The 27,265-nt window shown below is 40.2% G+C and overlaps 1 protein-coding gene across 1 annotated transcript in view; it reads left to right on the forward strand.

Annotated features, from left to right (window-relative positions):
* The window catches only part of LOC128704253 (uncharacterized), a 475,059-nt gene that overhangs the window by 305,709 nt on the left and 142,085 nt on the right, over positions 1–27,265 (forward strand). Inside the window, exon 3 of the mRNA XM_070091732.1 lies at positions 11,536–12,990. Within this exon, the coding sequence (XP_069947833.1) occupies positions 12,906–12,990 (85 nt within the window). The 5' untranslated portion in view covers positions 11,536–12,905. The remainder of the gene's footprint in view (positions 1–11,535; positions 12,991–27,265) is intronic.

Here is a 27,265-nt window from a genome sequence, read left to right on the forward strand (position 1 = left end):
CGTGTCGCAAACTGCCCTTATCACACTATACCATTCACTTATATATCCATACCTCACCTATGCTATTTGTGCTTGGGAATCAACTGCAGCAACACACCTAAAGCCAATAATAACCCAACAAAAAGCTGCAGTAAGAATAATCACTAAATCCCATCCCTGACAACACCCCCCCCCACTCTTCATAGATCTAAACTTACTCCCTGTTCAGTACATCCACACTTACTACTGTGCAATCTACATCTACAGGACCTTAAACTCCAATATCAACCTTGACCTAAAACGCTTTCTTGATAGTTGTGACAGAACCCACAGGCATAACACCAGACACAAACATCTCTACGACATTCCCCGTGTCCGACTAAACCTTTACAAAAATTCAATGTATGTCAAAGGCCCTAAAATCTGGAACACCCTACCTGAGAACTCTAGAACTGCAGACACATTCATCACCTTCAAAACTACCATTAGAAAACATCTTATCTCCCTGATACACCCCATCAACTAACTACACGAATACCACCTGGTGGTTCACATTTACACTCACTCACCCATTTGACCATAAACAGAAATATTAATCTCAATCTTAAAATAATGAATCCTATGATACTCCAATACTGAAACTATGTACTGTGCCAAAACAAAAGCATTCACATTGCTAAACTCACAAACTAGTATTTAGTCACTTAGCCATAATACCAACTTACCTCATAATTTGTAATATTTTAAAATAAAGAATTAAACTAAGTCTGCCCGAAATGCCTAGCCATGCTAGGCGTTCTAGTGGTACACTCTGTAATCATTATTTAACTATATGTAAACCACACAACAACCAAATTCTGTAAATTCAACATTGTAATAGAGAATAAACTTTGAATTTGAATTTGAATTTGAATTTGAATCAAATCCACACTAAACACCAGCCATCTTATATTAAGTCATTATGTGGAATTACCTCTTCTAACAAGGCTGTAATTACCATGGTACGGCCAGGGTAGGACGGGTTCAGTTCTCTGGGCGAAGTCTAGAATCCTTCAAATCTACTTTCTACATTCACATCATAAAATACCTGAGTAATACAAATTTGCGCAAGTCCCATCACTTGAGGTACAAGGACGTCTTGCCTTCGGATCTGTTGTAAAGCTGGAAAGAGTTATTCCTTGTCTGGAAGCCTTCCAGATGTCTATCTCACCCGAGAACCATTAATGAGCCACTAGTATTCGAACCGGTTGATTGAGACATGAATTAATACCAGAATTTTTTTTTTTTTATTTTATTTAAAACGTCATATAACAACATATTAAATATATAAAAATCCATCCTTCATTAAACAGGTATACAAAACATAATACATGAACATAATACACCTTATAAAGTACGCTGCAGCACATATCCGATATTTACACCTAAGCCAACTAGTATTTCCCTAAACCATATATGATGAAATATTATATAAAAGCATACAACAATACGTATAACATTATAACAAAAATTAAAGCCTTAACATTTTTTTTTTATAATTTAAAAAATATACAATACATTAAATAATCATAGGATTACCTATCATTACATTCATAGTAAGTATAATTACAATTGTCAATATATACACTAGAACGGTTATAAATATTCGTCAGTCCCCTATTCATTATGTACCTATCCCAAGGTAACACAAGAATATACAAATTCTTCGTTAACTTAATTAAAACCTCTTATATACATTATAAACAAAGAGAAACTATTCATCAATAATAATATGCCTTAGTGTTTGATTTTATGTCAATAAAACCTTTGTAAAGACATAATACATAAACAAGTGCATATATAACAAAATATCCAAAAACGAACGATATGTAACGCAACTGGTAGTCAATTTACTTGATTACTGCAAAGATACAAAAATATTCAGTACATTACACAAAAAGTTCCACTTAATAGCATGAGATAATTCTGAATTGCCAAACAAGTAACATTATGCAACATACACACACCACATTCTTATCACATATACACACACACATTATGAGAGATTATGTACACAATACAAAATTGTTACCCTCATATCTGATCACATTCCAAAACATATATCCCAGGAGACCCCAAGCAGAACGTTACCAGGTATCATCCACATGGCTGATACAAGGAAAATATAAAAAGAAAAACTATATATATAAGTTGCACAAGGTGCTTTTACATAACACCTTTCATGTAGTTCATGAGTTTGCTTCACAAGAGACCCACTCTCTTAATCACGTCAATTTAAGAACAAAAAATTAGTTTCCAAGCAATAGTATATATATTTGTTTGAATAAAACATCATCCAAACTAACGATCAGACCTATCATTTATACATTAAACCGCACCCATACCAATCGTATGCCACCTTCACTCACACATATTCAAGAAGCCAGCCTCGTGTACCCTTTAAGGTATTAACTCCCATAAATCCCTGACCTTGAATCTGCAATATCCCTTTGAAAATAAGAAAAACCATCTATTTCCCGTAATGTCTTTATTTCTCTGTTGTGTACCATAAAATATCGCTACCAGTGCTCTGATTCTCTCCCTCACAGATAAATGCCTATATACCCATGACGTATATACAAAATCCGTCACTAAATATCCGATTGCATTCTGTACCGGTGTTTCGACCCCCCCCACATCTAAACTTAAAGCTCTTAAGACACTAAACCCACCCCCACCCACCATTCTTAACACCTTACCAAACCACAACCTTACGTGTTCCAATCTCTTACAGAAATAAACTGCATGAAAGACCGTATCAGGATCTCCACACACACAACACAGCCCCCCCTCCTGCACGCGCCTATTCGCTAAAACTTCCCCGGACGGCAGTATATTATGTAAAAATTTAAACATTATCTCCCTGACCTTGGCTCGTAACCTTAATGCTTTTAAACGACCCCATATGTCCTTCCATGCATACATTGGATATATTCCCTCCACCTTAGCCACTACCTCCCTGCCCTCTACCAGTGCCAATTTGCCGATCTTGATCTTGTGTGGATCTTTTACATAAATTAACATCCTCAACATGTCCTCACATCTCTTTACATCCGTTCCGGTCAACCAACGTACCAAGTCCCGTCTTATCCAGGTCAAACCCGTGCCAGCCTTTCTACCCTCTCTCAAGTAGCTATGCTTGACATACATGCCTAACATTCTATTATGCAGATTCATTAGCCCCAGGCCACCCCGGCCAACCGGGAGCGGCACCACATCCCTCGTTAACCAATCACAACCTGAACCCCAAATATATCTATAAACACGCGTTAACATACGCTTTTCATCATATGGATGTAACGGATAAATACATGCCACATGCCACAACTTACTGAACAAAATCACATTCACCACAATTGCGCGCTGATGTATAGACAAGCCTCCTTCCCTCAAACCTGTTAAACGACCTAAAACCCTCTCTACAGCCTCACTTGAATTCACCTTCCTCGCATCCTGTATGTTATCCCTATGCACAATCCCACACACCTTAATTTGATTTACTAAAGGCCAGCCTTCCCTCTGGCCTAATACCACACCCGCACAATCCCCCACCTCCATAAGCATTGATTTTTCCTTATTAACCGACATTCCGGTTGCTTTCCCGAAACAGTCCACCAATTCGCTCACTTTCCCTAAAACCTTGGCTCCACGAAATAAAACCGTAGTGTCGTCCACGTAACCTATAATTCCTGATTGTACCCCCACCCAACCTTGCTTGTCATCCTGTCGTACAATCCCCCTCACGGCTCTAAAAAACGGGTCCTGAATCAACGCAAAAAGAATTTGTGAAATAGGACACCCCTGCCGTAATCCCCTATGCATCCTAACAACTTTTCCCAACCTACCGTTTACCTGCACCCTAAACGTAGCCTGCTCGTACAAAACCTGTGCCCAACTAACAATTTCCTTTCCGAAACCTTGCCACTGCATAAACTTCCATAATGCATCTCTCTCCACGCAATCGTATGCAGCATGCCAATCTAAAGCTAATATTCCACCCTTATTACCCCTCCCGCTTTCCTCAATGAACCTGCGAATAATTCCTTGTCCCACACACATAGATCGTCCTGGCACACCATATTGTCCCTCGTCCAGAACTCTCTCCAAAACCCGTTTTATCCTATTTCCTAATAATTTCGCAAAAATTTTATAGTCGCCACACATTAATGAAATTGCCCTATAATTATGTATATAATTCCCAGATTTTTTTTTCGGGACTAGAACAACCACCCCTGTTCTTTGTTGCTGTCCCATAATGCCACTACTTTTCATGGCATTAAATAATATCACCAAAAAATCGCGAATACAATCCCAATTGTCCTTGTAAAAATCACAAGGGATTCCGTCAATCCCCGGCGACTTCCCTACACTCATACCCTCCACAGCTAACCTAATCTCTTCTTCACTTATAGGTCCATTCAAAGCCAACCTGTCCATGTACTCTAGATTACAACGTACATATTCACCCATTTCTCCCAGCGCCCCCTTAGAAATCCCAGCATTTTTGTATTGCAATTCATACCATGCGTCTACAAAGGTATTCATAGCCTCCGTTGACCGAAGGACCTGCCCCCTACTAAAGTTTCCCAATGACTCCTGAACCTCTAATCCCATTAATTCTGTCGCCTTACGGCGTCTGCCCTGCTCTCGCAAGACATACGCCGAAGGACGGTCACCCCATAAAACCTCATCAATTCGACTTGCTATCCGCGCCGCATCAAAAATACGATTGTGAAAGTCTCTAATTAAGCGTTTTAAATTTTCAATTTCAACCACCGGATACACTCCCCCACCCTTTGTATAACATGCTTGCAGTTGATTTTCAAGATAGTTCAAGAGCCCATACTGCATTCTCTTGTCTTCTTTTCCTTGCTGCTGATAAAAATTCCTCACCTTCACCTTACCGACAGTATCCCACCATTCGACTATATCAATTCCCTCCTGCCATTCAGCCCACCATCCTCTCCAAGCACTCACAAAATCTTCCCTCACACCTCTTTTGTGCATTAAACCCACATTCAACTTCCAGAAACCTCTGTAACGCCTCGGTAAACCTACCCAGTCAACATCCGCCATAACACCTCTGTGATCGGAAAAGCTCACATTTAGCACACGTACACTCCTGACGCTGACACCTCTAGAAACGTATATGCGATCCAGTCTTGCCGCATACTCCCTTCTAACGAACGTATGCATGACCCCACCCACCTCATCCCCCCCCCCACATCCGTAACATTAACACTCCGCAAAAGGTCCCCTAAATATCCTGAAAAAAAACCTCTCCCTCTCGGTTCGACATCCTTGCGACGATCAATGCAATTCCAATCACCCCCAATAATCGTGACGACTGGCAGTGATCTTAAATGGTACACCAACACGTCCCTAAAAAACGCATTTTTTACACGCATGTCACCTTCCGCCGGTCCGTACACCCCCAGGAAGGCCACCCGTACCCCACCCCACACCCCATCAACCCTAACAACCCTCCCCTCCTCTCCCACCTCATATGTTTGCAAAGAAAACGGGCTAGCCTCTTTAACTAACACTGCTACACCACCTTTCAGTCTATTAGAACAGCCCATGTACAAAATATATTCAGGAATCAGCAATTCACCTAAAGATTTATAATTGTGTTCTTGTAAGAATACAACATCGGGTACATAATTTTTTAACAAAACCTCCAAATACTTACGTTTTTCAACAGACCGTAACCCATTTATATTTAAAGTAAGACACTTGAACGTTTCATTGGAGGTTTACCCTTGGATACCTTGACATTCTTGGTTCCCTTGTGTGTATCTCCACTTCTTCCCCCCCCCCCTGTGTCGTTCTCCTTGACATGCTGAACACATGTAGATTTGCCCTTGACTCTACGAGTCACATCGCACCATGCTTTGTTCCCCGACCGTTGTCCTGGTGTCAAAACATCTTGAGAGTCAGATATCACCGCCACTCTCTTACGAGAACTGCGGCCAGTATCCATCTCATCTTCAGAACTGTTGTTTCTATGAACTTCCACGACCACAACCTGATGTTCAGCAATATGCCCGGCGGATGCCCCGTCCTTCTCCTTCACACTTACATCCTCTAAACCACCGTGAAGCCCCTCAGATGTGGAAGCATCCAATAAAACATTCAGAACTTCTTGAATAGATTGCTCCACATCAACCTGAGTATGAACGAGATCTTCCTCAATCGTCGCCGATACCACGCCCACGTCCTCCACTGCACCAGGGAGGGTTAGACATATCGGCGAGTCTTCAACCTCACCCTCTACCTCCTCACTCCATGATTTACGAGGCAATATATGTTGTTGTGTAGCAGCAGCATATGATCGCTGCTCCGTTGAAACATCAAACCGCCTTACCTCCGTCGTTTTATCACGTCTTGTAGGGCATTGCGCCGCCATATGGTCATACATCCCACAAATCCTGCACGTACGCCTTTGTCCTGAGTACGTAACGTACACTTGCGTACGAAAGTCCTCCATAACCACATACGACGGAATAGGGTGCTTGAGGGACATTTTCAGGGAGAAAGACCCCTCCAGCATACCAACTAGAGGACCATCATGCCACCGTCCCATAGTTGCCGTATGAACCGTGCCATAGCGTGCAAAAACATTCCTCAAATCACTCTCGTCCGCCTCAAAAGGAACGTTTCGTACCTTGATCCAGGTGTAAAAACGGGAGACGTCGTGAAGTCGAACAGTGACACCAGGATTAACAGTTTTGATCACATCCTGATAAGTGGCAACCATATTTTCGTAAGTACTATTTTGTCTGAATTTGACAAAAAGCCTCGAATTTCCGTTCAAAGAGACACCATACAGATCTTCATTATTGATACCATATGTATCTCGGAGTATCGCAGTAAGCAGTAGATGTGTATTCTGATTGTTGAACGAGCCTGTCACCAATTGAAGGCAGACGGTGTTGACTCGCCTACGTGCACCTTCCGCCATTGTGAGTGCACTGAAGAAAACTGCGCAGCAATCAACAGAGTCAGGAGCTACTGCGCAGCCTGTCCGTACGGCCCAAGAGCGATACGAACAATAATTAATACCAGAATTATTGATCGTTCTCTTCTCATCCGATAACACTGCTGACATCTGCTATCCCTTAGTAACTGAGACCTGCGGCCAGTCACTGTGCTTGGCACCTATGTTGCTAAGATTTTGCTGTAGGGTTGCAGAGAACGACAGTTTCTGTACTTATGCTACTTACATTTACCTTCTTAGCCTAACTTTACTATTTAAACTTCAACGTTAGATTAGGTTTCAGTTTACTAATGGCTCACTATAAATTAGCCTTACACAGAAGGTTCAGACGGGAGTATAGCAACATCGCATCTGCTATGAGGGTATTACCTGGAGTTTACCTGGAGAGAGTTCCGGGGGTCAACGCCCCCGCGGCCCGGTCTGTGACCAGGCCTCCTGGTGGATCAGAGCCTGATCAACCAGGCTGTTACTGCTGGCTGCACGCAATCCAACGTACGAGCCACAGCCCGGCTGGTCAAGTACCGACTTTAGGTGCTTGACTAGTGCCTGCTTGAAGACAGCCAGTGGTCTATTGGTAATCCCCCTTATGTATGCTGGGAGGCAGTTGAACAGTCTCAGGCCCCTGACACTTATTGTATTGTCTCTTAACGTGCTAGTGACATTCCTGCTTTTCATTGGGGGATGTTGCATCGTCTGCCGAGTCTTTTGCTTTCGTTGTGAGTGATTTTCGTGTACAAGTTCGGTACTAGTCCCTCTAGGATTTTCCAGGTGTATATAATCATGTATCTCTCCCGCCTGCGTTCCAGGGAGTACAGGTTCAGGAACTTTAAGTGCTCCCAGTAATTGAGGTGTTTTATCTCCGTTATGCGTGCCGTGAAGGTTCTCTGTACATTTTCTAGGTCAGTAATTTCATCTGCCTTGAAAGGTGCTGTTAGTGTGTAGCAATATTCCAGCCTAGATAGAACAAGCGACCTGAAGAGTGTCATCATGGGCTTGGCATCCCTAGTTTTGAAGGTTCTCATTATCCATCCTGTCATTTTTCTAGCAGATGCGATTGATACAATGTTATGGTCCTTGAAGGTGAGATCCTCCGACATGATCACTCCCAGGTCTTTGACGTTGGTTTTTCGCTCTATTTTGTGAAAGGAATTTGTTTTGTACTCTGATGAAGTTTTAATTTCCTCATGTTTACTTTATCGGAGTAATTGAAATTTCTCATCGTTGAACTTCATATTGTTTTCTGCAACCCATTGAAAGATTTGGTTGATGTCCGCCTGGAGCCTTGCAGTGTCTGCAATGGAAGACACTGTCATGCAGATTCGGGTGTCATCTGCAAAGGAAGACACGGTGCTGTGGCTGACATCCTTGTCTATGTCGGATATGAAGATGGGAGCGAGTACTGTGCCTTGTGGAACAGAGCTTTTTCACCGTAACCGCCTCGGACTTTACTCTGTTGACTACCACTCTTTGTGTTCTGTTTGTGAGGAAATTATAGATCCATCTACCAACTTTTCCTGTTATTCCTTTATCACGCATTTTGTGCGCTATTACGCCATGGTCACACTTGTCTGTATCGTAATATTCCTTTTCTTTTATCATCTAGATAATACTACCTCGCTAGCTGCTTCGGTAATAGCTAAATCGAAGCCGTTGGATTGTCGTAGTATTATCATATTCATCCTTCATCATTTAGGTACGGTTAAGTAAAATAAGCTCAACCCAGTCCAGGAGTTGGGTAGTTAGTGACGTCATAATTTGGCGGCTTCTGGTCTCCCGAGGTTACTTACCATTCACGAGGGTTGTTCCCGGCAGTCTCTATCTGGCAAGCTCTGAGAACCGTTCTACTCCCCATTGACTCTACCTCGTCTACCCTGGGACTGGAGAAGCCGGACCAACTCATCTGTTCGAGTATTGGCTTACGGTGTTTGCATATATCCCTCCTAGGCAAGGACATGCATGGAAATTGGTGTCTTCTCGGATATTGAGAAAGTTGTACCCCACCTGAGCTATGAGGAATTGTGTATTGTAATTTCTATCGAATGTATAGAGATTATTAATTTTGTATATTTAAGCACTGGAATTACTTAGTCTTTAACGGGACAAAACTATATGAATTTGAATGTACTCTTATTTGTATATTCTAAATGGAGATAAGAATGTTCATTAAAACTAACATAGTATTGATGACCTTGTCTTGATTTACCCCTTTTCGAAGACTAATGTAAATGAGACGTCAAAGAAATTGATTCAGTAATAGTATTACGACAAAAGACTCCCCCTCTTTTTGAGAAGAAAACAACGCTGCCCGGGGAAAAACTTTTTTTTTAAAAATGTCTTCTATTCGTAATACAACACATGTGACCACCGTGGCTAGCATGTCCTTCCCTCACTCTCTGTCAAATATGTCTCATGACACACGCAAAACTTGGGTATTTCCACACAAGTTACATTCTCTAATTATCGCAGAAAGTCCAGCAATTCTAAGTTAATTATGTTAAAAAATATTAGTTTGTCTCTACACAGCCTTAACATAACTTTTATCTTCATTTTCATTAAACAGATCAGCTGTTAAACTATTAAATCCTCCAGAGAATGCATAGCAAAGTTGCTTTTACATGACGGAAATACTACATCATTTTAAAGATAAAATTAGGTAATTTCCACCAACAGACTCCAGTAACATTCTCAACAATTCCCTAAGTATCTTTAAACAATGTTGAAATTCTGAAGCTAATGCGAAGAGGTTTTCCTGATTTCTCGTATAAACAAAAATCCTGCTGCGTCTGAATTAAAATTCACTATAAGACACATTTTTCAATAGCTTCAATAACATGTCCCTCATAGATAATTCTACAGCATTTAAAATATATAGTCAGTTAAATGAGACACATCCCACTGATAAACAAAATTCTTGGAGGAAGAAAACAATGTTTCGCCTACACAGTGGGCTTCTTCAGTCAAATACAAAGGCAGCAGGTGTAGTAATGAAACGAAGATCATGCAATCAGTCCATTAACCTTGAAGTAATAGTATTTGAGGTAGTCAGTCCTCAAACACTATTTCTTCAAGGTTGATGGACTCGTTATATCATCTTGTTCTGGCTCGGATATTAAGCTGAACAAAAATTACTTATTAGTGGTTCATTATTCTCATGTAATTAAATTCACTATACTTCCGTGTGTGACTGTGACCCAGTGTGGTGTGACTGGTGAAGCTAGTACTGGGTGTGACTGTGACCTAGTGTTGAGTGGTGACGCTAGTTCTGGGTGTGACTGACCCAGTATGGAGTGACTTGTGAAGCTAGAACTGGGTGTGACTGTGACCTAGTGTTGAGTGGTGACGGTAGTACTGGGTGTGACTGACCCAGTGTAGAGTGACTGGTGAAGCTAGTACTGGGTGTGACTGACCCAGTGTAGAGTGACTGGTGAAGCTAGTTCTGCGTGTAATTGTGACCCAGTGTAGAATGATTGATGTAGCCAATAATAGATGTGATTTTTTACCCCGTTTTGGGTGTGATTGGTGACACAGTTCTGGTTCTATCTGCGACCCAGTACTGGGTGTGATTGGCCCAGCAATGGGTGCGAGTAGTGACCCAGTACTCGGAGTATTTGTGAGTCAACACTGAGCGTGACTGGTAACCCACTACTGGTTATAACTGTGACCTGGTAATGGGCGTGACTGGTGACCCAGAACCCGGTGTTACTGGTGAACAATTTCGATGTGTGATTCTTGATTCTGCCTGTTGTTTGCTACTCGGTGTAAAGTGACCGGTAAGCCAGTACTGGGTATAACTAGTGGCCCAGTACTGGGCCACTAGTTATACCCAGTTATACCTGTGACATAGTGTAAGGCGACTAGTGATCCAGTTCTTGGTCGCATCCTGAAGAATGTTGCTGTGGAATGACCTATGTCTGGTTAAGGTGATCTCTCTGGAGCTATGTATCATATGTATCTCTGGATTTACCCATATCCAACTAGAGTAGTCCATGTCTTGAGAAATTTATGTCTGGCTAATTTATCTATATATATTCAGAGTGATCAATGTCTTACTAGTGAACCATGTCTGTTTAGAGTGTTCTGTGTCTAGAGTGATCTGTATTTGCTAGTGATTTATTATTATCTAGGCATATTTATCCCAAACTATCCCCCATATTATGTAGTTATTACTAAGCGTGACACAATCATCCACATTATGCAGTTATCACTATGAGAGACTTTAGTACTGTAACTACCAAGGTTGAGATAACATGTCTTTCCTGTCTTGCTATAGCGAAGGAAAGATATCTTCTTTCCCTTTCCATGTATTTCTTGCTTTTCCTTGCGTTAAGTTTTTTATCTATCTCCCCTTCCATTATCTTTGGTAATATGCCTTCCTTGCCTTCTTGCTTTTCATGGCTTAAGTAACACGCCTTTCTTGCGTTTCCGTCTTATTTAACGCATATTTCCCATATATGAATGTCTTATGGTCTTAGATAACACACCAGATCGTAACTAATAAATACTTTCTGTTGTTCCAGGTACAGAGAGAGTGATGGTATCCACTGGTGTCCTGTGTCACTTGAAGTATGACACAGGACTCCCAAAATATTAAGAATGGAACAGATGGAAACTGCTCTTACAATATACTCACTGAAAGTTTTCTGTATTCTCTGATATACCAGCGGAAATGCAGTCTTAATTATTACCTCACGAGCAGTCCCTTGGCCTTGACCTTAATAAGCCAGTCAAGTGTGAAAATAATTTATTACGTGATATTTATGTAAATAGAGAACTATCATAGAATGAAAACAAGTGTGTCAATGAAAAGAATATTATGCAACTGTCATTCCTAGTTTCCTGCTTGAAGAAAAATTAGTTTGACATGAACAGTGTAACCGAATTTATAAGGAAACTGCAATGAATCTTGACTATATAACAAAGTAAAAGTATGTAACAGATCACCCTAAGTTTATTCAACGGAAATTACGAGTAAAGAGAAACTTAGCATGTTGAAAAACCCTCGTATCTCGAGCCATTGTTATCTTTTGGTGTGAAGCTTAACCACTTAATGTGACAAAAATCCGAGAAAAATCTGATAAGAAATCCCACTGAGTGTTGACAACGAACAATTTCACAACCACCTGATATAATATATTTGAGAATAACATTCACTGGTAGTTCCTTGTGCATGTGCAACTGTATTTGATGCTCACTCGAAAAATATATCATATACAAGAAATTGGTTAATTTAGTGTTTCTTATCATGCTGTAAATGCAGTAGTGGAATGATATACGTAACTTTATAATTATAGTAAATCAGTGAAAAAAATTTGAAGACGAGAGAATCACTTGTTTATTAAATAATTATTGATCAGTGGAAAACTCAGAAAAGAAAGAATATCAACTTCTATATATGTAATTTATTGTATAAAATTAAATTTCACATGAAAAATCGTATTACAATATAACTTCAGAACTAAGAAATAAAAGATATTATTTGAAATATACCGACATACATAAAATAATAACTTGAAATAACGTTGTTTATTTTTCTCTAGCACACTAGATTAAATGAGAAACAGTGAAGAAAACTAATTAAAACTGTGAAATCTCCGAGTGTGTTGCAGGAGAACAATACCTCTGTCAGTATTATAATTATTAGCCTCTAGACAATGTAGGTAATGAGACAGAGAGAATGAAAATATGTGACGACTTTTATCAAAATACTAAAGTAACTGAAAAAACAATGAAGTTGAATAACACGATGAGGGAAAATGTCTTAAAGTGCGTAACTGTTCAATGATGAACAGAAAAAAGTGTAGTATCCCAGAGAGGAAACACCCACACATTTCAAAGAGAAGTCAGCCGGAGAGAAGTTAGAACTCCAGAGGACCAGTGGGTATAACCCATGTTGTGCTCCAGTATGGCAGGTCCTGCACGGATCACAGCACTGTTTGGTTTGCTGCTGGTGCTGCTGTTGTTGCAACTCTCAGGTAAGTACCCATTTTTTTAAACAAAAATTGCGTATATCAGCAGTGTGATATTATCCTACTTTGTATGATAGTTACATGGAGTGAATGCACACAGTGTGCTGCTATCCAACTACATTTGGTAATTACATAGGAACACCTAGCATATGGTGTTGTCTAACTATATTTGGTAATTACATAGTAGGAACGCCTAGAATGTGGTGCTATCCAACTATATTTGGTAATTTCATAGTAGGAACTCCCAGAGTGTGCTGCTATCCAGCTAGACAGTTTGGTAATTACATAGTTGGAACACCTAGAATGTGCTGCTATTCGAATGTTAATAATTGTTACCTTCACACCCACAGTGTGAAGCTACTATACTCCATATAAATATAACGTAGAGATTCTTGCTGTGTTCTGCTATCCAACTTAACATGTTTGTTACAATGGGTGCAAAAGCTAAGTTTCTCCGTCATAATCTATTACACAAGACGAATTTCGTGAATCACGTTAAGAATGTTGCCCTCGGTGTTGTACACCAGTGATTAATATTTCAGCCCGATAGGATGAAGTATTCTCAGGATGTGAATAAAATGAAAGCCGAATGTTTGGAAAAAAAGAAGAAAAAAATAAGAAAAAGAAGCAATTCAAACAGTGACTTACAGGCTTCAGGGATACCTAATTACTGAAATAAGCCGTTCATTGTTGATGTTTCGATTCTAATTGAATGATGCGTAAACAAATTATATCCTATTAAATCCGGCATTTCTCTTCTCCCTGTATCTTTCTGAAAAATAGAAAACTGGGACTTATACACTCCAAAATCTACCAAAGCTTTTCTTTAATTAAGATTCACTAGACGTTAAAGGGGTTATCCCAGGTTGTCTACACATACGCTGCTATGTATGATAATCTATGCAACTGTGTATACCTGAATAATACCTATGTATTTGTGTATACCTGAATAAACTTACGTACCTAGTTATAGTGTAAAGCTGTTCAGATATGACATTCCTCCAGTTATTTCATGGAAGTTATTTCTTTAATTAAATTGAAAGATTTAAAATGATACAACCGAGAGTCAAGACGAAGCATATTTTGCATTCTCCAGTTACCGTGCAGAATATATCAGTTACCGTCCAGAATATATCAGTTACCGTCCAGAATATATCAGTTACCGTCCAGAATATATCAGTTACCGTGCAGAATATATCAGTTACCGTCCAGAATATATCAGTTACCGTCCAGAATATATCAGTTACCGTGCAGAATATATCAGTTACCCTGCAGAATATATCAGTTACCCTGCAGAATATATCAGTTACCCTGCAGAATATATCAGTTACCCTGCAGAATATATCAGTTACCCTGCAGAATATATCAGTTACCGTCCAGAATATATCAGTTACCGTCCAGAATATATCAGTTACCGTCCAGAATAAATCAGTTACCGTGCAGAATATATCAGTTACCGTGCAGAATACATCGGTTACCGTTCAGAATACATCGGTTACCGTTCAGAATACATCGGTTACCGTTCAGAATACATCGGTTGCCGTACAGAACACATCGGTTGCCGTGCAGAACACATCAGTTGCCGTGTAAAACACATCAGTTGCCGTGTAGAACACATCAGTTGCCGTGTAGAACACATCAGTTACCGTGCAGAATACATCAGTTGCCGTACAGAATACATCAGTTGCCGTGTAGAACACATCAGTTGCCGTGTAGAACACAGTTGCCGTGTAGAACACATCAGTTGCCGTGTAGAACACATCAGTTGCCGTGTAGAACACATCAGTTGCCGTGCAGAACACATCAGTTGCCGTGCAGAACACATCAGTTGCCGTGCAGAACACATCAGTTGCCGTGCAGAACACATCAGTTGCCGTGCAGAACACATCAGTTGCCGTGCAGAACACATCAGTTGCCGTGCAGAACACATCAGTTGCCGTGCAGAACACATCAGTTGCCGTGCAGAACACATCAGTTGCCGTGCAGAACACATCAGTTGCCGTGCAGAACACATAAGTTGCCGTGCAGAACACATAAGTTGCCGTGCAGAACACATAAGTTGCCGTGCAGAACACATAAGTTGCCGTGCAGAACACATAAGTTGCCGTGCAGAACACACAAGTTGCCGTGCAGAACACACAAGTTGCCGTGCAGAACACACAAGTTGCCGTGCAGAACACACAAGTTGCCGTGCAGAACACACAAGTTGCCGTGCAGAACACACAAGTTGCCGTGCAGAACACACAAGTTGCCGTGCAGAACACACAAGTTGCCGTGCAGAACACATAAGTTGCCGTGCAGAACACATAAGTTGCCGTGCACAATACATCAGTTGCCGTGCAGAACACATCAGTTGCCGTGCAGAACACATCAGTTGCCGTGCAGAACACATCAGTTGCCGTGCAGAACACATCAGTTGCCGTGCAGAACACATCAGTTGCCGTGCAGAACACATCAGTTGCCGTGCAGAACACATCAGTTGCCGTGCAGAACACATCAGTTGCCGTGCAGAACACATCAGTTGCCGTGCACAATACATCAGTTGCCGTGCAGAACACATCAGTTGCCGTGCAGAACACATCAGTTGCCGTGCAGAACACATCAGTTGCCGTGCAGAACACATCAGTTGCCGTGCAGAACACATCAGTTGCCGTGCAGAACACATCAGTTGCCGTGTAGAACACATCAGTTGCCGTGTAGAACACATCAGTTGCCGTGCAGAACACAGTTGCCGTGCAGAACACATCAGTTGCCGTGCAGAACACATCAGTTGCCGTGCAGAACACATCAGTTGCCGTGCAGAACACATCAGTTGCCGTGCAGAACACATCAGTTGCCGTGCAGAACACAGTTGCCGTGCAGAACACATCAGTTGCCGTGCAGAACACATCAGTTGCCGTGCAGAACACATCAGTTGCCGTGCAGAACACAGTTGCCGTGCAGAACACATCAGTTGCCGTGCAGAACACATCAGTTGCCGTGCAGAACACATCAGTTGCCGTGCAGAACACAGTTGCCGTGCAGAACACATCAGTTGCCGTGCAGAACACAGTTGCCGTGCAGAACACATCAGTTGCCGTGCAGAACACATCAGTTGCCGTGCAGAACACATCAGTTGCCGTGCAGAACACATCAGTTGCCGTGCACAACACATCAGTTGCCGTGCACAACACATCAGTTGCCGTGCACAATACATCAGTTACAAGTTAATAAATTACGTCAGTAATTTTGAGAAATTTTCACCTACTGAGCCTGGAGAGTTTACCTGGAGTTTACCTGGAGTTTACCTGGAGAGAGTTCCGGGGGTCAACGCCCCCGCGGCCCGGTCTGTGACCAGGCCTCCTTAGGTCAGTGTCCCAGGATGCGACCCACACCAGTCGACTAACACCCAGGTACCCATTTTACTGATGGGGAACATAGACAACAGGTGGAAAGAAACACGTCCAATGTTTCTACTCTGGCTGGGAATCGAACCCAGGCCCTCACCGTGTGAAGCGAGAGCGTTAACCACCAGGCCACCAGAGCCACCCTAAGCACATTTTTTTATCCATTTCACAGGATGCAGCTGTTAAAAATTGACACCATTCAGAAGAGGCAACCTCTGTTTACTGAATTAAATATATGGTATATTATTTCAAATTTAGAACAGATAAGATGGCAACTACATATTTCCCTAAGTATACTAGCTATCTTCTAATTATGATACACAAGTAAAAACTTGAAATTGATGGTTGAGACACTTATGCAACATATGGGAATCTTTATTCAGGAAACGTTTCGCCACACAGTGGCTTCATCAGTCCAATACAAAGTAGAAAGGCGTAAGTAAGGAGAGGAGGAGTTTGAGGTAATCAGTCCCTCAGCCTGGAGTCGATGTGTTCAGTCCATCAATCTCTACAAGACTGATGGACTGAACACATCGACTCCAGGCTGAGGGACTGATTACCTCAAACTCCTCCTCTCCTTAAGCCGTTCTACTTTGTATTGTACTGATGAAGTGCGTGGTGAAACTTTTCCTGAATAAAGATTCCCATATGTTGCATAAATGTCTCAATCTTCAACATGTCGGTTTTTCAAACCATTCATCACAAAAAGTTGAAATTGATGAGATAAGGTTTTCTAAACTTATAACAAGGAAATTTCAGTGGGCCAGACGGCACTGTACATGCTACTAGATCCATGAACATTTCTATATAAAGGGGAACCACGGTATGCGACCTTAATTCTTTCCAGAAGGTTGTTCAAGTGTCTCTCCGTCTGGGTATCAATTTCTTCCCAACCAATTATCTGTTTGGTTGGCTGTTATCACTAATCGTCGTTAGCCCCGTGATGACTTATTTATATAAATAATACAAAACACCAAAAATGAGTAGAAACACGAAATAATTTACATCGAAGTTCTGGCAAGTCGTATTTAATAATAATAAAAAAAGGCACAATACCGTGACTGGAACGATACACAAATAACCCGTCGTAAGCTCCTGATTTGTGACTTTGTAAATGGTCCAAGTCGGACCGAAACGTCGTCGTGAGCTTCTCTCTTTTATGTGCGGGCTATTCGTGTATCGTAAGCTCCTCTCTTTTATGTGCAAGTCGTATTTGTTTGGTCGAGTGCTGAGCTTAGTTCGAGTAGGGAGCTGGTCGTATACTGATGTTCCACTATAGTTCACTGGGGTTTAAAAATTTGAAATCAATCAATAAAGTGTTCTGGAGGTGATTAACGGAAGACGAGACCAAAGTTTATAAGAATATGCTGACTCTAGCATGAAGTTATTCGAGACATATTGAAACTGTACAATCTAGTAACAACATGAGCTTTCCTTTCTGGAAAACATATCAAGGAGGATAATTGGAAATCGATAAGAAAAGATATTCTTCAGTTATCTTACTAACTCTAGTTTCTAACTATAGTTAGTTAAAAACTCTAACTCTAGTTTTTTAATTTGACATATTGTCTGCCCACAGACTAAACTTACTGGTTACTAGTCTGTCAGTAGATCCATCAACTGTTAAATATCGAAGTATTTCAGAAGAATATTCAAATATATTTTACGTGACTTAACGAAAATAAAAACTCATTATTTTACACACACACACACATCTGACAAATATAAACAAACACACTTCGATTTCACTCTTTGTATTCATCGATGTAAGACGCACATTTCTCTAATATTTAAAGGAAAGCACCAGAGGGTTTTAAACTTTAGTGAACTCATTCTTGGACTCTAGCAACGGGTTATTTAATTTTGGTTTGAGGGTATCCGTGGGGAAGTTTACCCTCGGAACGAAGATAATGCTAAGGTATACAGGAGACTTGTTCCCAGAGCAAGTGGGAATTAACTAAAGAAATTGAACATGACAACATTAGTGGTCAGAAGATTAAAGGGCGAGAGGAGGGTGCTGAGAGGAAGGTGCTGAGAGGAAGGTGCTGAGAGGAAGGTGCTGGGAGGAGGGTGCTGAGAGGAAGGTGCTGAGAGGAAGGTGCTGAGAGGAAGGTGCTGAGAGGAAGGATAGTATCAGTTGTTAATTAAAGACAGCTGAATCAGAGATGTCAAAAAAAAAAAAAATAAAAACAGCTTCTGGAAGTGTAATAACTTCGACTATGAAGTAGTAGTGGGAGACTTTATATATTTTTTGATAACAGGTATGATAGAGACTTAAGAAGTTAGAGGCGACAAGTGGCAAGTTAATAGGCCAAGAACTGAGACTAAAACCAGAAAAATTAGTATAATTAGGCAAACACATAAATTATAGTGAACGAAAAAAGACTAAAAGTATATAACCTGGAAATGAAAAAAGTTACAGAAGACAAATAATGTTAAGGACAGGGTAGCAAATATTTCACTAAACACGTTGCCAGCGGCGCATACAACGTTAAATATGAAATCCTTCATAATAATGTGTGTGTTGTGAAGTCAACATGAAGGTAGAGAGAGACGGGGGAGGGTAGAGTACCATGTCTAGGAATATATATATAAGTTATTTAAGAATATAAGCTAAGGAGCCTTGGTCAAGGGCTGAGGCGCGGGGACGCTGACCCCTGGAACACCATCCAGGTAGACTCAATGTAGACTCTAAGACATGGCATTTTATTCCCCCTTACCTTCATGTTAACTTAATAACACTGGCTTTGATGTATGTCAGTCCTATTATAGAACACGTAACACCAGCATGGAATACACACTTAAGAAACTCATTAACAGCTGGAGAAAGTACAGACAGAGATTTTCAACTAGACTGACCTCTGGGGAGACTCACAAAGAACTAAATATAACAATCTTGAAAGAGAAGGAAAGACAGGATAACAAGTTATCACAACTTTCCACACTCTCTTCTTAGCATGAGACCATTGGATATAATATTTATATTCTCCTTATTGAAGAGAAGTATGGAGTGTAAACATTGTTGCTGAAGCCAACTATAAAGGTCCCCAATGGATATAAGTCTAGTTTATCTATCATATGCTGCTATGTATGATAATCTGTGTAAATATATGTGTATACCTGAATAAACTTATTATAACAAGTAGATACCATTCACTACTGCTTTTTCTATTTAGAAATTTTAGCAAAAAAAAAAAAAATCAATAATTATTTTTCTTAAAATATTCAAGCCGTCTAAGCATCATTAAATGCTAAACATTAATAAGTCTTTGCATTTGAAAATATATGAAATTAACAGAACGTCTTCCCTGGAATAATATATCAATAAATTCAGAAATTAAAATATAATCTTTCAATTTGTAACCTTCTAGCAACATATAATCTTTTAGTAAGAAAACGAAGTATTGTATTCTCGCTCAAGTGCAGAATAGAACAGTTTGTTTATTACTGTGCAAGTGTGAGTGTCCTTGTAAAATATATCACTTCAACCGCCCATGAACTTCCATGAGAACATTCATCTCAATCACAGACTCTACTGAGTCCGTCTATAACCAAGAACACTGAAAAGGAAAATAAGAGATCTCTAAGAATCCCCTCACTTACACAGTGAGATTCTCCCACGAACTCACTTCTAATGTTAAAGAGTTCTCTAAACATCTGTACACACAGACATACACATAAAAATAAGCTATACGTAACTAGAAGGCAATAATCCTCTCAACAAGAACAGGACTCATTCCTGCCACTCCATGAAGAAAGATGTCCGCCTCACACTCTCTCTTCCCTTTTAACTCCCAACAATCAGTGTTCTCAATCACAAAATTTAAAATTTCAGAGATAACCTTAATAAATTTTGAAAAATCCCAATGGATATATTTCTAAACATAACTAAAAGACATGAATATATACTAGGCAAGGCACTGATACTCACTGCAGTATAAATTTCTTAAAGGCTACTGTTTCTCTACAGAGGATCTTAACTGCTGGAGCGTCTTGCATCTCATCACCGGCAATTTGTGGTTCCCCTGGATGTGGAATTGCCAAATCTCGATTCCACCTGCTTGGCCCTCTCTTCTCATATCGTTGTTGGCACTGACTAGATTTTAAATCATTAATTAACGATGTGGATTGTTATTAGTTGTGGCAAGTGGCTTGTCTTGCTATTGCTTGTTTGGCTATCAAATATTTTGCTGCTGTTGTTGTTGTTGCATACAACCTATTGGTTGGCTAAGCTTTAATTCCAATAACATGTGAGAACACTTTCACACAGGCAAGACTTAAAAAAACAAAGTCGCACATGAGCTCTGAAAGATCATACCTGGCTTCCTTATTTCCACATTTCATTTAACGTAGATCATTCCAGGAAGTTGTAGCAGTCTTATTGTTGCTAAGGTTAGAGGTTCTGACATGAAAAAGATACCTTCACTGGTCTTGTAACTTGTCAAGTTCTTCCGCTTCCATAAATGTTGAAATGTGAGTCACTGGGACGAAAGTGTGAAAGTGGTAACTAAGAACACTGATCACCCAAACCAATATTGCAAAATATTTATTGAATCTCAGGGTAACAAACAAGGAAATGAAACTGATGAAGACTTGGCGACACAGGAAAACAGTGCCCGAGTACACTATACACTGTATGAATCAGTGCCTGAGTACAATATACACTGTATGAATCAGTGCCTGAGTACACTATACACTGTATGAAGCAGTGCCTGAGTACACTATACACTGAAGCAGTGCCTGTGTAAACCATACACTGAAGCAGTGTCTGAGTACACTATACACTGAAGCAGTGCCTGAGTACACTATACACTGTATGAAGCAGTGCCTGAGTACACTATACACTGAAGCAGTGCTTGTGTAAACCATACACTGAAGCAGTGTCTGAGTACACTATACACTGAAGCAGTGCCTGAGTACACTATACACTGAAGCAGTGCTTGTGTAAACCATACACTGAAGCAGTGCCTGAGTACACCATACACTGTATGAAGCAGTGTCTGAGTACACTATACACTGTATGAAGCAGTGCCTGAGTACACTATACGCTGTATGAAGCAGTGCCTGAGTACACCATACACTGTATGAAGCAGTGCCTGTGTACACCATACACTGTATGAAGCAGTGCCTGAGTACACTATACACTGTATGAAGCAGTGCCTGTGTACACCATACACTGTATGAAGCAGTGCCTGAGTACACCATACACTGTATGAAGCAGTGCCTGTGTACACCATACACTGTATGAAGCAGTGCCTGTGTATGCAGGGTTCTGCATGACATTGTAATGTATATACAGTGGAGAAGTGTGCCATAATAGTATGAATGTTATAATTGTAAATAATAATTTTATAATTCATAATGTGCATTTGGTGGCACTGTAAAGTGCTCTAACTGTAATTATAAAGAAATCCTTTTAGGTAGTTATTTTCCAAGTGTGTTTGGGTACGCGGAGTGAGCGTGGTTGGGGGAGTCACGTGGGGTCAGCATGGCGTGGAGGCTGGCGTTGAAGATGCTGTGTATTTAAGCTAAGTTTGTAGTTTTGTACTCCTTTTGTTTAGCTATCTCAGGCCATAGGCTCTTGTATGGCTTACCTGTATGCCCACCTAGGCTCTGACATGGTCAGGGTGCTGTGGGGTGAGTGAGGAAATAAGAAATGGGGTTTGTAGTGGAGTAGTGACGGCCTGGCACTGACTAGACCTAGTGGTTACGGTGGCTGGACCTCCAACCAGCTGTTTCTTGTGTACCCTCATTTGGGCGTTTAGGATTAAGGTGTTTCTAGAGTGTGTATATAACGTTACGTTGAATAAATAGATATATTTTCCTAGCTGGGATTTTTGCCTAACCCATTGAAGTAACACATACTGGTTTAGCGCTTTCTGTTTTGACTGGGATAGCCCTGGGTAGCCTGTTTATGCTTGAGATGTGTGTAACTTTTACCTTTGCCCTTAGACAAGGCACTAGCCCCCAGGAATCCCACTTTTCTGCATAACACACACACACACACACACACACACACACACACACACACACACACACACACACACACACACAGGGGTCACAATTGGAAGTTGAAGACTCCTATGAGCCAAAGGGATGTTAGGACGTATTTCTTCAATCATAGAGTTGTGAGGAATGGAACAGCCTAGAAAGTAACGTAGTGGAGGCAGGAACCATACATAGTTTTAAGACGAGGCTTGATAAAGCTCATAGGTCAGGGAGAGAGTGGACCTAGTAGCAATCAGTGAAGAGGCGGGGCCAGGAGTTATGAATCGACCCCTGCAACCACAAATAGGTGAGTACAAATAGGCGAGTACACTTACACACGCGCACACACACACACACAAACATGGTTTTCACATATGTTCAAGTTACAACCAATAGGTATCAGGAACATACAGAGAAGATTTGCTATTACCGTCACGTTTTCAAGGCTGAACATGTGTTAAACTCGTAAAGTTTTCTTATTGTCTGGCAGCATCAACAAAGTCTGTGTGAAAACAAAGCCGTAACAAAGGTGTGTGAGCCTCTGGGATCACACACCACAACAACACCTGTTACACCTGAAAACATTTTGAAGTGGTAGTTTGGGCAGGATTTGACTGTGACATCTGTGTCCTTGTGTGTGTTTATACTCACGTATATGTACTCACCTATATGTGGTTGCAGGTTCGAGTCTCAGATTCAGGCCCCCCCGCCTCTTCACCGTCTCCCGGTTCCTAGAGCTTTACTGTACCTCTTCTTAAAGCTATGTATAGATCCTGCCTCTAATACTTAACTCTCCTAACAACTCTAAGGCTGAAGAAATACTTCCTAACATGCCTATTTTTGTGTGTATTTTGCAACTCGAATGCAACAATTGTTTGAGCATCATTATTGCAACTACCAGTAACGCTATTACCACTACCTCTACCGCTACTAACACGTCTCTCACTACCACCATCACTTCTCATACCACCACCAGCACTTCTGCTACTAACAACACTACTATACACATTGTGACTATCACAACTATTGCTCGTACTGCAACTGTTTTTGTTACCACCACTACTATTTATTTATTACTTTTACTAATGCTATTGTTAGCAATAATAATGATTCAATCACCACTGCTAGTCTGTCGCTGCTTCTTCCAGAGCTACTAATACTATCACCACTATTATTATTACCACGGTTACCCTTTTGCTATTATTATTACTGATAGTACTACTGCTATTATTACTACCACTACAACTGTTACTATTATTACTGAACCTACCACTTCTATTATTACTACCAATTCTACTCTACTGTTACTTCCATAATTACTAACAGTACCACTATTATTATTGCTGCCATCCCAATACTGCTACTCCTATTATTAATGATATTACCACTTCTATTATTACTTATGCTACTATTGCTATTCACTACTACTGTTATCAATATTTTCTCTTCTTTCTTTACTACTTGTGTTATTAACACTACTTCATTATCACTATCATTACTTAGAGCAATTACTGCTATAACCATGCTTATTGTTATCATTTCATCTCTTCTACTATCACTGTTACTATCAAGCTAACTATCAATGCAATAATAAACGTAAATACCACTATCACCACTGATTTCACAATCTTCACTGTCACTACAATCACAAATACACCAAGAACAACTACATTTAAAATAACAGCTCCCTGCCACCACCTCTCCAGATATACGTACCAGCACCCCAGCTATATCCACTATCCACTCATCTACGCAATTCAGTCACTTCGCTGGAACTACATTATTTTTCAATGCACTCACCTGAACTTCCCCTCCTATCCCCACTACAATTAAAACAACTACCTTCAAAAACATCTCCCTAGCCATCACAAATTACATCCCCCAGTACCACCTTCATAGCTTCAATCACTACCATTTTCCAACCCCACATTCCCATCATCATAACAACAAATACATCGAACACCATACCCAAAAAACACACTACTTTCATCGCTCGATATCTTCTCAGTTATTTGTGTAAAAAATGAAGAAAAAAGTATCCCAACGATGCAAAGGACACTAACAACAGCGACATATGTTCTCCGCTGCAGCTGCAACATTCACTAATTCCTCTACTGCTAGCTTCCATCACTACCACTTCTGCTCATCACAATGATTTGTAGTCTACCATTTGTTACTATTTGTTGCCGGTGGGGGTCCCAGGTCCTTTCACAAGTGAAAGGACCTGGGCTCGAAGTCTAAGAGATGATACGTCATGGTAAGACATCTAACATCTACGGACCTGTTTACATGCAGGTAGATACAGATTAATAAGGAATAGCAGCAGTCAGCCCAAAACCACATCTAATTAACGTCAACTGATCTAGGGCAGTATGGAATAATTTGTCCTAAGTAGTTAATACACCCACTCACTCCGGCATCATGTAACTTACGTTATTATATAAATCACATGTGTTCTGTCACCCAATACGTCAGAGAATGTTCTAGAAAGAGAGATTTTCAGATTTTGCCACTGAAGTGGCTAGTTTATTGTGCACCTCCTGTGGATAATAGCGCATGACCGTATTGATACACAAAAGGCCTAGGAACTAGGCCCCCAGAGGGTTAACAGGAGTATATCTGGATTTATATCTGAAGTTTAATTATCTGTTACAAGCAAATTTGCTAATGTATCTGGTATCTTATTTTCATTAATAAGATATCTTGACATGTCAAATAGGTTATTGTACTATGTATCTCGATATTCCTCATTAAGTGGACAATTAACACAGTGTTTAGGATAGTGACGATAAGACTGGTCAGATGCTTTGCATTTGGTTTGATCGACATCTAGTTGTATCCCAAACTACCAGGTATACTTGTAACTAAGCCTAAGCCTGGCCGGTATACCATCAGTCTGTTCACATTTCAAGTTGCTATCATAGTGGGTTAAACATTACTCAGGCTTCTAATTGCATTCCTATAATATATATATATATATATATATATATATATATATATATATATATATATATATATATATATATATATATATATATATATATATATATATATATGCAATAAGATCACAGTAAACAGGTGATTTTAAAATATGCAAAATAACCACTGTGAAAGAGTAGTGAAATTCCAAGTTCTTTCGTGACTACTCACATTGTCAAGGAACGTTGTATCAAGCAAGTCCATGGTTGACAGAAATATAATTGAATCTTGTTTCATAAAAAGCAGTTTTGAAAATAATATGAATATTTCCTTAGGTTTACATAAATTAGACTCATTTATAATTAATAAAATTTGGTTAGAGTTTAATAATACATTGGACAAATAATAAACCTTATTTCTTGGGTAGAATATTTTGTTAGTGGGATGTCTAGTTGGACCAGCGGACCTACTGCAGTGTTCCTCTTTTTTTATGAGTCCAGTATTGTCCCGCGTCAGGTGTTTCTTTGTTGTGGGAGTTGACTGTGAGGTGTGGTTTAAGCCCTTTAATTGCCTTCCTTTGATGTATTACTTTCATAGTTCCTTGACAATGTGAGTAGTAACGAAAGCGCTTGGAATTTCACTACTCTTTCACAGTGGTTGTTTTGCATATATATATGTATATAGGTAGTAGGTTGGTAGATAGCAACCACCCAGGGAGGTACTACCGTTCTGCCAAGCGAGTGTAAAACGAAAGCCTGTAATTGTTTTACATGATGGTAGGATTGCTGGTGTCTTTTGTCTGTCTCATAAATATGCAAGATTACAGGTACGTCTTGCTACTTCTAATTAGGTCACACTAAACATACATGTACACGCTTATTTATACACACTCATCTGAGTTTTCTTTGATTTTATTTTAGTTCTTGTTTTAATTACTTTTCCTTTTATATCCATGGGGAAGTGGAATAAGAATCTTTCCTCCGTAAGCCATGCGTGTTGTAAAAGTCAACTAAAATGCCGGGAACAATGGGCTAGTAACCCCTTTTCCTGTAAAAATTACTAAAAAGAATAAGAAGAAAATTGTCAAAGTGAGAAGTCTGAATGTGCGTGGATGTTGTGCAAACGATAAGAAAGAGATGATTGTGGATGTTATGAATGAGAAGAAACTGGATTTCCTGGCTTTAAGTGAAACAAAGCTGAAGGGGGTGGGTGAGTTTCAGTGGAGAGGAATAAATGGGATTAGGTCAGGGGTTTCTAATAGAGTTAGAGCTAAAGGAGTAGCGATAATGTTGAAGGATAAGCTATGGCAGGAAAAGAGGGACTATAAATGTATTAATTCAAGGATTATGTGGAGTAAAATAAAGGCTGGATATGAGAAGTGGGTTATAGTAAGCGTTTATGCACCTGGGGAAGAGAGAAGTGTAGAGGAGAGAGAGAGAGATTTGGGGAAATGTTGAGTAATGGCGTGGGGAGTTTTGAACCAAGTGTGAGAGTACTTGTGGGGGAGCCTTTAATTGAGCTATGTGTAGAAAGAGGTTTGGTAATAAGTAATACATATTTTATGAAAAAGAGGATAGATAAATATACAGGGAATGATGTAGCACCTAATGAAAGTAGTTTGTTAGATTATGTATTGGTGGATAAAAGGTTGATGGGTAGGCTCCAGGATGTGCACGTTTATAGAGGGGCAACTGATATATCGGATCATTATCTAGTTGTAGCTACAGTTAGAGTAAGAGGTAGATGGGATAAGAGGAAAATGGCAACAACAAGTAAGAGGGAGGTGAAAGTGTATGAACTAAGGGAGGAGGAATTTCGGGCGAAATATATGCAACTATTGACAGAAAGGTGGGCTGGTGAAGGTATGAGTAGTGGGAGGGTTGAAGAGGGTTGGAATAGTTTTAAAAATGCAGTATTAGAATGTGGGGCAGAAGTTTGTGGTTATAGGAGGGTGGGTGCAGGAGGAAAGATGAGTGACTGGTGGAATG

This window comes from Cherax quadricarinatus, chromosome 37 (genome assembly GCF_038502225.1).
Source record: "Cherax quadricarinatus isolate ZL_2023a chromosome 37, ASM3850222v1, whole genome shotgun sequence".
NCBI classification, from domain to species: domain Eukaryota; kingdom Metazoa; phylum Arthropoda; class Malacostraca; order Decapoda; family Parastacidae; genus Cherax; species Cherax quadricarinatus.